The 15,072-nt window shown below is 37.9% G+C and overlaps 1 protein-coding gene across 1 annotated transcript; it reads left to right on the top strand.

Moving 5' to 3' along the window:
* Window positions 1-3,054: 3,054 nt before the first annotated feature.
* On the top strand, window positions 3,055-8,167 carry slc48a1a (solute carrier family 48 member 1a). Its single transcript, XM_054794990.1, has 3 exons — window positions 3,055-3,558; window positions 4,816-4,983; window positions 5,054-8,167. The coding sequence occupies exons 1-3, from the start codon at window positions 3,429-3,431 to the stop codon at window positions 5,188-5,190; spliced, it is 435 nt and encodes a 144-aa protein (XP_054650965.1). The 5' UTR covers window positions 3,055-3,428; the 3' UTR covers window positions 5,191-8,167.
* Window positions 8,168-15,072: the final 6,905 nt, after the last annotated feature.

Consider the following 15,072-nt stretch of genomic DNA (forward strand, 5'->3'; position numbering starts at 1 on the left):
CCTATAAATACAATAGAATTCTAGCCTATCAATTCAAATCTGTGGCAGAGTTGTACACATTATTTTCTGACTATTATTAAAGAGTTTATGCAGTAGTACTTAACATTACATATTATTTCATTATAATGATTGCAATACACATTTACTTTAAATTGAATGGTGCAAAAATATGATTTCTAAGGATTTTAATACAAATTGTATTTATTGCGCTTTAATACAAATTCTGTTTTTTCAATCAAATGTTTGATTCATTTATAATTAAAAATACTTTGAGTGTCACTTTTTCTTGAAATATGAAATAATTATAAAAAAAATATATTGTCGCATAAACATGCAAGTCCTGAGTTTGTAACTTTTTTTAATAAAAAAATTGTGCCTCGGATAAAAGGAAAAATGCCATTTATAGTAGCACTATAGTTATTTATTGTGACTTTTATTTCTTTATTTTGATCAGCATACTACTATTTTTAGACTTATTTTATTTTTTAAACGTTATTTATTGTATTTTTCTAGAACTCATTTTAATAATATGTTGATGTAGTGTTTTTTCCATTGTTGTTTATAGCACGAATGATATTTTCTCGTAAATTAGATTTTATCATCACTGAAGAAAAATGAAAGACATGTAACTAAAAATTTTTTGACTTTCTTATTTTTTAATCCAGATAATACCTTTAAAAAACAAAAATATAATTCTTTGTGTTGTCACTAAAGAGAAAAAAACCCTACATTTTATACAGGCTTTTATCATCATTTTATTTACGGCATTTTCAGAATTATTTTATTCATGTATAAAGTTTGGGTATTAATATTTTGATGCATTTATTAGTTTTATTTAAACATTATTAATAGGACTTTCCCTATGTCATTTTTCTATGAAATTAAATGCATACTGTCGCTGCTGATGTTGTGACTGCCTAATTAAATGTTTAATTATTTGTGTTTTGACTAAAAAGAAAAAATTGTGGCGCTACTCGCTTTAATTTATTTTTATTTAATTTATTGTTATATTACCTTTTTTTTTTTTTTTTTTTACAACTTCACGGCGTTTGCAAACAAATGGTGCCCTCTACTGGGAAGTCTGTACCATGAGTAAACAACGTTTATACTTTACACTAAAAAGCATGGCAGGAAGTACAAAGGAACCATTAAATACAGCTGTAAATAGAAAATAAGCAATAAAAAGAGGTAAAATAATTGTATTCATGACATTATACAACATAGCGTACTTAAGCTCTATCATGTCATGTTTGTGTGTGTTTATTTACATGCCAGTGTGTTTTTATTTGGATCCTTTGGGGAAGGGAGTGGGATTTCCTGTGACACACATATACGCCCATGGATTGTGTACTTTGCCAACTGAATTGTCTTGTGACACAAACACACACACACACACACACACACACATACATAGAGTACATTGGTCAAGCTCCCTCCTTAGTGAAGACAATCAGTTCATTAACAGCAGAAAAGTATAACACAACATTTCACCTAAATGTAGAAAGAACCCTAAAACGGACTCAGAAGAGTGTGTGTGTGTGTGTGTGTGTGTGTGTGTGTGTGTATACAATCGTGATGGAAGATTATGTTGGCTGTATGTCATAACGGTGTGTGTCAATTCAATCAAACAGGCTGTCAATCAAAGCACAGGAAGTCAAGAACTCACCACGGGACTTTTGAGACTCCTCGGCGTGTCCCAGGGTTTCCAAAGTTTCTGTCGGCTTTTCTTTTGCATTTCTAATTGCGGCTGCTCCCCTGTCCTCTGCTCTCCTGCAGCGTACGACCCAAAGATGATTTCACAGACAAGCCGGGCTGGCTGTGTGCGAGTCCTGCGCAGGCGGCCTCTCTCTTGATTGGCTGCGTGGAGGACGAGCCTGGAGGGCACGGAGGCCACACGTCGGCGTGGAAGAGTCTTCAATCGCTCGACATTTACAGCAGGCTTTGATGTATGCATGGGACTTGCAGCTAAGATGAAAACATGCATTTAACAGAACTATAAAAAAACATAGTTAACCGCAGAGTCAAAATCACATTGACAGCTGTGGCTGTAGGCAACTTCCTGATGACGTACCTTGCCGCTGTAGGTATTGGTGTTCAAAAGATGAAAAAATGCCAATGAGGGACACACCGATAAAAAATGCCTCTTTTTGATATTCTAAGCCAGGGGTGTCCAAAGTGCGGCCCGTGGAAAAAATATAATTTTAACAGGACAATAAGGTCAGAATTTCATGACAAAAATTACATCATCTCAGTAGCATAAAGTTGAAATATTAAAGAATAAATATAAGTCGTAATGTGACGAAAAATGACTAAAGTTGCAATTTTTTGCAAAATTAGGTTGCGGAAAATGCAATAAATAATGTCAGTTCTGTTGACACCGACTAATATTTAAATTTGTATGATGATCTACAACATTTAAGTGTGACAAAATAAACACTCTTTCACACCACTATACAGTATATCCGAAGGTCAACTAGCATCACTGAACGGATGGGATAGTGTTAAAAGACATAAAGGCCCAACTGCAGCGTTTTACAACTCAAGTATTACTTCGACTAATGTTGTCTTTAGCCGCCGACACGCCAGTAATAAAGTTTTCTCAATAAGGTCAAATTATTTGACTTTTTTTCTGGATCGGAATAATCGCTTCTTATTCCGGACTTCCGGGTTATAATCACCAGCGCCACCTGCTGTACAGCCGGCTTTTATAACAACAACAAATGAACAGTAATGTCCGCTCCCCAACAGACTTAAATGATCATATATGCGGGAAAGGGGATGTGTTTGTCCACACACACCAAGGGTAATAATCATACATTTGGCAAAACAGAGAAGGCTAGTTAGTAGCAAGCATAAATGTCTCTAGTTGTGTACGCTGGCATATATGTTTTAAAATGGGCTAGTTACACGCCATTGGGATTGCTTGAAATTATACATAGCAACACAACATCACACACAATGTTGTATTATATGTGCGTTATTACAGTTACTTGAACAGAAACAGAAGTAAAGTAGATGTACGTTTGCACCCGAAAAGGCTGCAGGGACATTTCTTTCTTGATGTGATTGTGTCATCTTTGTAACGTCAACCGGAAATACAGTGCTGTGGCTTAGTGTAGTTGTTGCTCATTCGTCTTTTTTCTTCTATTTTATTGAAATCATAAGAGTTGTACTTAGGCGACCTTTGGGCGATTACGTTTGCTATTTTGATCCTGCTGATGACGACAAACATCACGGCTGTTGTCTCGAAGCGTTTTTTTTGTATTCTCCTTTACCAGGGCTAGCATCACACGGCTATCAGCGGTAGTCTTACGTAATATGGCGATAAGCTGGTGAAGTCGCCGGCTTAGTTTAGCAGTGTTTCTTCTTTTAAACGTAAACACTAAGTTTAAATCTCCGAAGTTTCGTTTGTCGGACTTTTGCGCGACATGGCCATCAAGAGGATCTACATTAGCATAGCTTATGCTAGCTTTGGCAGCCTGGTTGGGCTTTCTGCTTTCCTGCTGTGGAATATTGTTTATCGTCAGCCTTGGACGGCAGCGATGGGAGGCCTCTCAGGTATGAAAACATTGATTACTTTCTTACAAACAGTTGTAGTCATCTCTTGTTTTTTTTATTTGCACATAATCAACGTTTTAATTCAAGGCCTACACTGGTCAAACTGCCAACCCAACTTCCCTAAATGTGTATACTCAACGACGTGTGTGTTAAATACGGTGGCAGTACCCTGCAAGATGAAAAACAAATGCAAGAGAGAAAGGCTGCAAATGTCAAAAACACACAGAACTCCCCAAAAGAACTGCATGAGAACAATGCTGTAAGTCGTCTTTAAAGACGGACATAGCTTGCCTGGCAAACTTGCGTTTTGTCCCGCAGCTCTCATGCAGTTGTGTAAAAAAAAAAAAAAAAAAAAATGCTTTTGTACAATAATGGCTTCCCTCAAATAAACACCAGACCCCTAATTATCAGTGGGATTAAAAAAAAATACAATTCATTATTATGAAAATGTTTTTGTATGAAAATGTTTTTGTAGTAAATGGTGGCTTCTCTGAATCAACCATACACAAAATTATTTGTGGAAAATATTTGTGGAAATTCGTGTATTTAAAAAATGTCAAAGTGTTGTTGACAGGTGCCAACTTCAATTTGACATATTTGTATGTAAATAAAGGCCTCCTCCGTAGAAAATGCTTAACCCTAATAAACAATATAATGTACTTTTCAATGTTATGTAGACTAAAAATATATATTATAATAAAAAGTTACTAATGTATTTTACTTATTTTTATGTAACTAAAGGCCTCCTTCATAGTAAATGCCTTATGGTATAATGCACTTTTAAATGTGAGGTTTATTATTATTATTATAATCATGAAGGATTTTTGTATAAGTGTTTTTGTACTCGTGTATTTTGCTTAATTTAAAAGTAAATAAAGGCCTTCTCCGGAGTGAACGCCTCACCTCTAATAGATGGCATAATGTACTTTTAAATGTTAGGTTTTATTATATTTATTATTATTATTATCATAAGTGTTTTTGTACTCGTGTATTTTGCTTAATTTAAAAGTAAATAAAGGCCTTCTCCGTAGTGAACGCCTCACCTCTAATAGATGGCATAATGTACTTTTAAATGTTAGGTTTTATTATATTTATTATTATTATTATCATAAGTGTTTTTGTACTCGTGTATTTTGCTTAATTTAAAAGTAAATAAAGGCCTTCTCCGTAGTGAACGCCTCTCCTCTAATACATGGCATAATGTACTTTTAAATGTGATGTAGACTAAAACTATGTATTATTACACAAATTTGCCAGGCGTGTTGGCGCTGTGGGCGCTGGTCACCCACCTCATGTACCTTCAGGACTACTGGCGGACGTGGCTCAAAGGCCTCAAGCTCTTCATGGGCGTGGGCGGGCTCTTTGGCGTGCTCGCCATCACCGCCTTCATTACCTTCCTGACGCTGGCCATCGTGCAGAAGCAATGTAAGCCACGCCTCTCCTTAACATTCAGCTTCCATGTTGTGGACGTCAGTTCTTGTTCTGTGTGCCGCAGCCGTGAGCGACCCGAGGAGTCTGTACCTGTCGTGCGTGTGGAGCTTCATGGCCCTCAAGTGGTCCTGCCTCTTGGTCTTGTACTCGCACCGGTACCGGCAGGAGTTCGCCGACATCAGCATCCTCAGCGACTTCTAGCCACGCCCCGCAGACTTTGACGAAACCCAGGGTGTTTTGGGAACCAAGGGAGGACGCGTCCACACGAAGTAGTCGTCCGACTTTGACTGCCGGGAGGTGCTCTCGCTTCACTCGTACTTTCACGCACTTCAGCCCCTTTCACACAGCCTGTAAAGGCTGTCTTTTTTTTTCTTCCCCCCTGTGTCGCTGTTCTGTGTGAACGGCACCAACACAGAATGACAAAAACAAAGACAACCTGGCAATTTTCCATAGTAGGAGGTAGTGTCAGAGCTGTAACAGAGGTGGGACGACACCTGTGTGAAAGGGTATTTCGCAATGCTGACAGGGTACTCACAAAACACGTCACACGGGACGCCGGCGCTGGCGTCTTCTAATTATCTGCTGGGTGCTTTCGCTGGGTTCTGCGTGAAAGGCAAAGGCGGACAAGTGCCGGATCTCGTGTTACAGCGCCGATGCACCAACTTTGCGGGATTTCTGTGTGAAAAAGGCTTGTTAAGAGTTTTGATGTCTCAACCTCACAAGTTAAACTTCATTCTGTTTTTTCTGTTGTCCCCATTTTAACTTGCTTTTCGATGGCTTTCAAAAGAAAAAGGCTAAAAACCAGTGTCGTTTCGACCGTTAGTTTTTACGACAATAGCGTTTTTGGAGCCTGAAAGCACAAACATGGGCATTTTTTTGGAAAACGACACAGTTTCATTTCCGCCTGATCACTGAAAACCGAAAACTGGGACATTAAATGTTCATTGAACGAATTTGCGAGTAGGTTACGTCTTAAAACACGACAGAATTTTTCGAAAAGTTCAGCTAGCGTCAGTTCTGGGGTCGTTTTGTTTTCTCATACAAACAGTCACCTTTTTACAGCGTTTTTTGAGCCTGAAAACGCAAAAATCGGAAAACAGGTCTAAAAGTGGATTTTGAGAATAACGTCATTATCGATGGCGACGGAATTTATTTCAGAAAGCATCGATTCTGCTCTCCCGCACTTAAGTTTACGCAACGCTGACACAAAAAGTGTCATTTTGTTACGGCACTTTTCGAGCCTGAAAACACAAGCATCTGAAAACAGGTCTCAAAAGTGGATTTTGAAAATAACGTAGTTATCAAAGCATTGAGTGTAGCATATGCGAGTAAGTTACGACTTAACGATGACGACAGCCCACACTTCTTTTTTGGGATCGTTTACGCAGCGCTGTTTTCTGACACGAACAGCGTTGATTTTGTTACAGGATTTTTCAGGCCTGAAAACACAAATATCTGAAAACAGGTCTCAAAAGTGGATTTTGAAAATTAACATGATCAATTTCCACCTCAACGTTCCAAGTAGGCATATGCGAGTAAATGACTCTCCTGCACTTCTCTTTTGGGATTGTTATGGAATTTTTCGAGCCTGAAAACAGGTCTCAGAAATCAATTTTGAAAATAACCTTATGAATTACGACCTAACGATGATGACAGAATTTATTTCGGAACGCATCCAGTCTCAAAAGTGGATGATTTTGACAATAACATGGTTATGAATTGCCCGTTCAGTGTAACCGACGACAGCAGAAATTATTTCAGAAAGTATCAATTCTTCTTCTTTGGGGTCTTTTACACAACACTGCTCTGAAAAACAGGTACAAACTGTGTCGTTTTGCACATTTGTTGCGGCGTTTTTGGAGCTCGAAAACACACACTTCGGAAAACGAGTCTCAAAAAGTCGTCATTAAAAACACAGGGCTTGCCTGTTGTCGTCCAGTGTAGGCATTCCTGAGTACAGGACGACAAACTTGGATGTTTGGAAAAATCATTTCTGTCTAATTGCTTAATGGTCGTCTGTTTTCCGAAATACAAAAGGGTGATTTGTCTATGGACAACAGAAAACAAAGAGCGCACACTTGCGTATAATCGCTGAACTACGATAACTGAAACAACGATGAAAGAATTTTTGGAACGCGCTGCTAGCGAGAATTGTACTATGCTGTACGACATTGTTGTCAACTAGAAAAAAAACCCCTATGTTGTATTTTTACACGTTTTTGGTGCCTGAACAACGCTAATCTTTGAAAACCAGTTTCAAAAGTAAAAGGACGACAGGAAAATCATCATATACGCAAACACTTGAAAACAAACTGCAACGTCGACAGCTTTCCAGATGTTCAAAAAGTGCTGTTAGCATGAATTTCACTCTGCTGAACAACACTGCTGGCAACCAAAACGTGTCGACAGACGTGTTTGTTTACACGATGGCATTTTTGGACTGTAAACATAGCTTCAGTTGAAATATGTCTTTTTTTTTAATGACGACACAGACGAGAAATGATCCTTACAAAGTGACATCGCCAACTACTGGCCTGGCATGCGTATTACGTGGTTTTTGCACGTCTGTGGTATAGGCCGCGGTCACTCATGTAACCGTAGCATAAAAATTAGCAGCTAACAGTTTTCTTGCGTCTCAATTTTTAGACCCTACGAAAGCGACATTTGTCAGTGTATCACGTAAGAGCAGCGTGGCCTGTTTTTAGGTTTTTAAGAACCCTGTTGTTTTTTAAGCATATCCAGTTATTCAAATGTTTGTTTTTTTCCTCCTGTAGAAAATGTTTAAGTGTCCATAGGCAGTCCTTATATGGTGAAGTATTCTTTGTCCATTTGCACAGCCCGCGTGTGTGTTCCATGTGATGAGAGCGCATGACCAGCAGGGGGAGCCCTGCCCTCACATTCCTCTTGGAAAGTGACTTTTCATGAATGCACTTTGATGTCGACGCCATAGTTTGCACACCACGTATATGATGAAGAGTTTTAAAATGTGGTTTATCTGCTATTTATATTACTGCATTGGCAGATGAGAGCTTCTTAGCTAATATTTTAAATGAGAATGGATGTTAAGGATGCCCCCTAGTGTACAGTCAAAACACACTAAGGTGCATTACTTCCTAATTCCATGTACAGTATGTGTTGTCTCTCACACTATTAATAAAGTGATTCAGCGCCCCTACAAGGTTGTGTCGTATTTTAGTAGTATTTACTGTGTATAGTAGTGATTTACTGCCACAATACCCAGGCTGTGTTAACCTAATGACATTACTGGATAGTAAAGTAAGATTAGTGTGCTTAGGGCATATGTTCATTCATTGGCTCTCAATATTAATTTGTCATTCTACCCATATACGCATAAACATACAGTATATATATATATATATATATATATATACACATCATATAATTTAATAAGCACAATTATGTTTTTATGAATCTTACGTATTGAATAAAATATTTTATACAAAAAATAAAATAGAAATATAGAATAAATGTAAAAATCTGGAAATAAACACTAAATATTTGTGAATACTTTAATATGCTGTATATTAATTTTGTATTCATTGTGTTTACAAATTACTATCATATTTGATTTTTAAATATATATATTTTTAATTTTGAAAATATTTGGTGTTTTTAATATTTAATTTTCAAATATTGCTGATCTAATACAATATACTGTCTGATATTTTTATTAATGGTATTTTATTTAATTACATTACTTAAAAAATGTATTTTTCATACATTTCACTTTTTTAAAAAATAGTCTTTTTTTTTTTTTGGACAAATTTTCTCACATAGTGGATAATCTTAGCGTGCCGAGACTGACCTCCCAGGTTCACAAGTGAGTACAACATTTAAATTGTATTTTAAAAATGTCTGATTTCACTTTACAGTTAACTTCTTTTTACACTTGTAAGGCAAGTCTTGCTCTTCCTGAAATGCTTAAACGTGTCCCATCGCGCATCATCGTTTTTATTTAATTATATGGCGAGCAACATCTTTTTACACGAACAAAAGACTTGCCGGCAAGGCTTCCTCTTGAGTCCTTTTTATTTTTATGAACTTCTTTTTGCACTTGTATAGTAAAATGCTACTGCCTGTGCAGTGATAATAGTTGTGTTTACCTCCAAGCGCGCCCCCCTACTACCCCCAAAGGTCAGCCCCCTTCCTTGTGATAAAGCCACGTTATCAAGCCTTTGGCGATATTACACACTGCGCAGAGTCAGGGGGAAAGGGCGGAGATTACAACGAAATGTTTTCTCGTTGTCATGTTCAGTTTTTGTCAGCGTATCTGCTTCAACAAAGAAAGGCAAACAGGATAACAATATAATAGTACTTTGCATTAAGGTCATGCTGCACATTGCGCGCTGTGTTTTTGATGCGGCAGCTAAGGAACAGCTAGCGTCGGCACTTTTGCTAGCTGCACTCTGCACCAGATGATATAAGACTGATGGCGCAATTATGGAGTGAGGTATTTCCTTCCCCTTTGTTTTAGTTAGCAGGACTACGCAAAAACCTTTTGAGTCTAGTCGTCCGATCTGTTTCACACAATTTTTCGTGAACCAGGAAGTAGATTGCTAGCTAACGTACCTCGTTAGTGATGGGACGTGCGGCTCTGTTTAGATAGCCAACTATTTTGGCTCCATTCCCCAAAAAACATCCGATTCTTTCAGCTCCCACACGGCTCCTCAGATATTTTTGTGACTTAAATTGATTTCTTATGAAAATACACGTTAAATGAATTTCTAACATAAAAATCAAATGATATCAAATGTTTAGTATTGATATGCTCAACATGGGACACAGACATACGTTTAATAACACAACATAAACAAAACATGAAAATCTAACAAAATGTGCAAAACTAACAGAAAAAGCAGCATGCCGCTAACAGATGTCGCTAGTCTCTAGTGAAGATTGGCGTTGGCAAACAGAAAGCTCATTTTCTTCACCTTTCCAGCTTGCTTGTGTGTGTAACCCCTATCTAACAAATCACGACTGAGGAAAAAAAGACGAAAAAAACACACGACAGTCACAGCGCCCCTGAGCAAAAAAAAAAACAGACACGGAGACTCCCATAGATGTCCATGCAAACACTTCATTGAGATGCTTGGTCCCTTGCGGCGATACGTTTGGATGTGGCAGATCTGCCAGAAAATGGACCAAACTTAATAAAGCGCCTTTCTACAAAAGGCTGGTTTGACCGTGGGAATCCGCAGCATTATGCGACAGCTTTATGCCACAAAGTCAACAAATTGTGTTGGTAAAATATAACGGCCAAATACAATCAACAGTATTTTTCCAGCCTTACCTGTGAAAGGTAATCCCGTGAGGTCTTGTTTGGACTGTGAACCGGTTGGTACAATTCCACGCAGAACATGACTTAGGCATCTTCCCTGTTCTCTCTTGCCACCTCCAATATGGCGGTGATGTTGACGTATGATTCAGCGCTCAATGGGGCGTCTGCGTCAAAGAGAAACCCGCTCGTGCGCAAAGAGTCCACCTACCCGACTCACTAAACCCGTGAGCCCACGTCAGGTTCACGATTCACTTGTGGGCACCCCCATGGGGCGTTAGCCAGTGAGTCTAGCTTCATGACTTTGTTAGCGAGCAAGGAGCTCAGACAGAAGCAGGAAATGGAGAGTTGGTTTGAGGCAAGGAGCAGATGTGTGGACAACTTGCTGTTTAGAAGACATTTTTGACATTTTTTTTGACACGCCTACCGAATTTCTAGTCGATTGGGAAAGCTGGTGTGGAGGGATAATTAACTCATTTAATACTAAAGACGTATTTATACTTTGAACCCCGAACACCCAATCCCAACAACGTACAGTATGTATCCATCCATCCGACTTTTAAGCCATAAAAACGGCCACAAGGTGGCAGAAGTGCATTGCATGTGGACTGAAGAATCACACATGACAGGAAGGAGGAAGTGGGAGAGCGTGGAGGAGTGTTCGTCTGCAAAAGGTTACGCATTGTCGGGAAATTTTAACGCATGCACACGCACACACAAACGCTCGTGCACACATAGTTCAGTTCCAAATGTGAAAATTGTAACTAGTTCATGGTGTTATATTTGTAAATAAATTGTAATTTTGATGTAAAACAAGCCCTTTTTTGTGTTGTTTATGTTGGTATAGTTGTTTAGATATTTGAGCTGTCACAAAAGCAAAAAATATTTGTGTCAAAGTGAAAGTTATGCTTGAAATGTATCTTTTCACAAAAAGTTGGTTTTCTCCCTTTTCTAGTCAGGAACTGATATTTTCCTGAAACTTGCCTATGCTCTACTGCTCATGACTAAAGAACGGAAAAAGGTAGAAACAACGTTTTCTTTCCTGATGAAAGATGGGAGTCTAATGTTTCTTTTGGTAGGTTCCATGTTTATATAGCAGCCATAGAACACAATATTCTGTGTGCCTTGAAAGATCAGTCAAAATCCTCTAAAATGGCTGCTACTGAAGGGGTTGTCTTTTTAATACTACAACTATATTTTCACCCACCAAATTTGGTAGGTTTTCAGATATGTTGGACCACTAATATGCAGTTTATTTGAAATACTACTACTAGTACTACTACTACTACGAAAATAGAACTATTCCTGATTCAAAATCGATGACATTGTACCAAGAAAAGGAAGAAATACATTTTAACAGGCTAGGCCTGCGCTCTCGTCTGCGTATACATACACAATGCGTTATTTTCCCCACGTTCACTGAGCGTGATGCTTTAATTAACACTGTCGCTTTTAGGAATTACAGATTTGAGTGTTGCATTCAGTGACACGCCTGCTGCTTGTGTGCTATTATTGCAAACGCTAATGACATGCTATCACAGGGTATCTGCTTGTGGAGTCATGGCAGTGTGTCATCATCACGAGGCCGGAAAATACCATTAATATTATGTCTCCTCCTAACCCCCGCATCGTGACACGTACGTCCGCATAAGCGCCGTTTGACATTGATCGAGCAGTTGGCGCTTTGCGTATGCATTTCATGGTGGGAGGGGGTTAAGATAGCACATAAATCTCGATCGTGCCGTGTCAGCACAGTGGCTTGGCCGATCTGACGACTGCGAGTATTCATTCATTCAAGATTCAAGATTCAAGAGAGTTTTATTGTCATGTGCATAGTACAACAGCAGTTATACCATGCATTCATGTTGCCTTGTCCCGCTAGGTCAAGGGTAATTAACGCTGTCGACGGAGGAGCATTTTTATGATGAATTGTGGCTTAAAAGCATTGAGTCTGCAGCTTAAACTCAACTTCTTTGTATTCAATACGTAATAAAACATGTACGTGAAGTTTGTCAAAAGTGCAACATTGTATTGCATGTTCATCAACACCCATTGCTAAATCATATTCAATGTTTACTTCAAGGTAAGTTTGGCAAAGGAGCTACGTTGTTTTCATTCGAATAAAACACCTACGCTAAGTTTGTCACAAGCGGTACGTTTTCTTCAATGTTCACTATAACGTACATAAAGTTTGACGAAGGCGCCAAATTGTATTCAGTGTTTACTACAACACGTAGTGGAACTGTATTTGACGTTTGCAAAAACGTACGTCAAGTCTGTCGAAGGCGCTAACTTGTCTTTGTTGTTGACTACAACATTTATGTCAAGTTTGTCGAAGGAGCTACGTTGTATTTGTTTTACTAAAACACTTACAATTGTCGAAGGTACAACATTTTATTCAATGTTTGCTAAAATGTAGCAAAACACAAGTTAATTTCATCCAAGCCACTAAATTGTATTTGATGTTTACTAAAACACGTAGGGAAATTGTAGTTGATGCTTAAAAAAAAACAAAAAACACGTACGTTAAGTGTGTCAAAGACGCTGATCTGTTTTCGATGTTGACTAAAATATTTGTCAAATGAGTTAAATTGCCTTCAGTGTTTAATAAAACATGCGTTAAGTTAGCCAAAGGTGCTAAATTGTATGCGATGTTTACAAAAACACGTACATTGTCGTAGGAGCTACATCATATTCAGTGTTTACGAAAACATGTAATTGTATTTGTACGAAACCGTGTACTGTATGTTGACCTTGTCACAGGCGATACATTGTATTTGATGTTTACTAAAACATGTACTGAAATTGTATTTGAGTCTAAAAAAAAACATATGTTAAGTTTGTCGATGGCACTCAATTGTCTCTGATGTTAACTCGGACCTGTACTCGTTTTACTTAAACAGATCCGTCATATTTGTCTAAGGTATTATTTTATTTGAACACAAAATTGTATTCGATGTTTACTAAAAGGTACGTTAATTTCATCAAAGGCACCATATTTTATGCAATGGTTGCTAAAGCGTATGTTGAGTTTGACGACGGTGTTAAGTTGTGAAGTTTGTCGAAGGACCAAACTTGTAGTCATTGCTTACTAAAACGTACGTTAAGTTTGCCGAAGGCGCTAATTTGTCTTCGAAGTTGACAAAAACATTTATGTCAAAAGTTAATCAAAAGGCTTTAAATTGCCTTTAATGTTTACTAGAACACACATGAAGGCACTCAGCTGTATTCAGTGTTTACGAAAACAAGGACATGAACTACATCAATGGAGCTCCATCGTAAAAACATCTTTTTATACAAAAACATGTATGCTAAGTTTGTCCAAGGTGCTAAATTGCATTTGATGTTTACGAAAACACGTAGTGAGATTGTTATTTGTTTATAAAAATACGTACATTGACAAAAACATTTACGTCAAGTTTGTCAAAGGAGCGACGTGCATTTGTTTTACTAAAACACATCTGTTACGTTTGTCGAAGGTATTACATTTTATTTGATATTTACGAAAATATATGTTGAATTGGATGTTGACTAAAACTTACGTTGAGTTTGACGTAGGCATTAAATTGTACTTAGTGTCTATTTAAGCATGTGTTCATTTCATCGAAGGCATTGAATTGTATACAATGTTTACTAAAACGTATGTTCAGTTTGACGATGGCGTTAAGTTGTAGTCAAGGTTTATTAAAATGTACGTTTCGGAGTGTGTCGAAGGAGCAAACTTGTATTCATTGCTTACTAAAACATATGTTCAAGAAAACTGCACTTTTTTTGGAATTTTGCCCAGCATCCACAATTCTACAGCTAATTAATGCATGTAATGGGACACACCTATTCCGCTAAGCCCGCTATTAAAACGCCTCCAAAAACATCCAACAACGTTTTATCGTCTTCTATCCATGCTGTGAGCATGTAGTAACAGGCACATTCACGATAACGTGGAACACTTACAGTATTTAACCGATTTTGGTTATTTTAAGCATTATTGGAACTTCCTTCCTGGGCACACTGATTTCACATAGCACCATAGTAAGGAAGGCTACACCGAGCGTAACTTTTCCAAACTTAAACAAAAACACACACAGCAGTGGCGGCACCTCCAAAATGTAGCGCTACCTTTCAGGAGTGACCTGAGGCATAGTGAGTGAGGCGCTGACATCGCAATGTCGCCGTAGCTTGGTTAATATGCAGGTCACATAATGCAAATGGAGCGTAGTGGTTTCAGGAGGATTTTTCAGAACTTTATAGGCGGAATAGGTGCGTCCCGTTACATGCATTCTTAGCCACCTCTTTTTAGCTGTTTTTATATCTTTAGAACACACAGAAAAGATAAAGACGTGTGTTAATTTCTCATAAGGATAGTGGCTGGGCAAAATAAATTAAAAAAGTGAAATTTCCCTTTAAGTTTTGCGCTAAAACCCGCTAAATTGGATTTTATGTTTACAAAAACAGGTACGTAAATTTTGTCAAAGGCGCTAATTTGTTTTCATTTTTGACTAAAACAATTATGTCAAGTTTGACAAAAAATCTAAATTGTCTTTGGCGTTTACTCAAATGTAAGTTTGTTGTGTTCGTTTTCCTACAACACGTCCGTTACGTTCGTCGAAGGTTTCCAATTTTATTAGTTGTTTGATAAAATGTATGTTGTTTGACAAAAACACTACATTTTATTTCATGTTTACTAAAATGCACGTTAAGTTTGGCAAAGGCACTAACTTAACTCATTCAATCCCAGCCATTTTTCAAAAGACAACCCCTTCAGCAGCGGCCATTTTAGACCATTTGGA

Source organism: Dunckerocampus dactyliophorus, chromosome 1 (genome assembly GCF_027744805.1).
Source record: "Dunckerocampus dactyliophorus isolate RoL2022-P2 chromosome 1, RoL_Ddac_1.1, whole genome shotgun sequence".
In the NCBI taxonomy this organism is placed as follows: Eukaryota; Metazoa; Chordata; class Actinopteri; order Syngnathiformes; family Syngnathidae; genus Dunckerocampus; species Dunckerocampus dactyliophorus.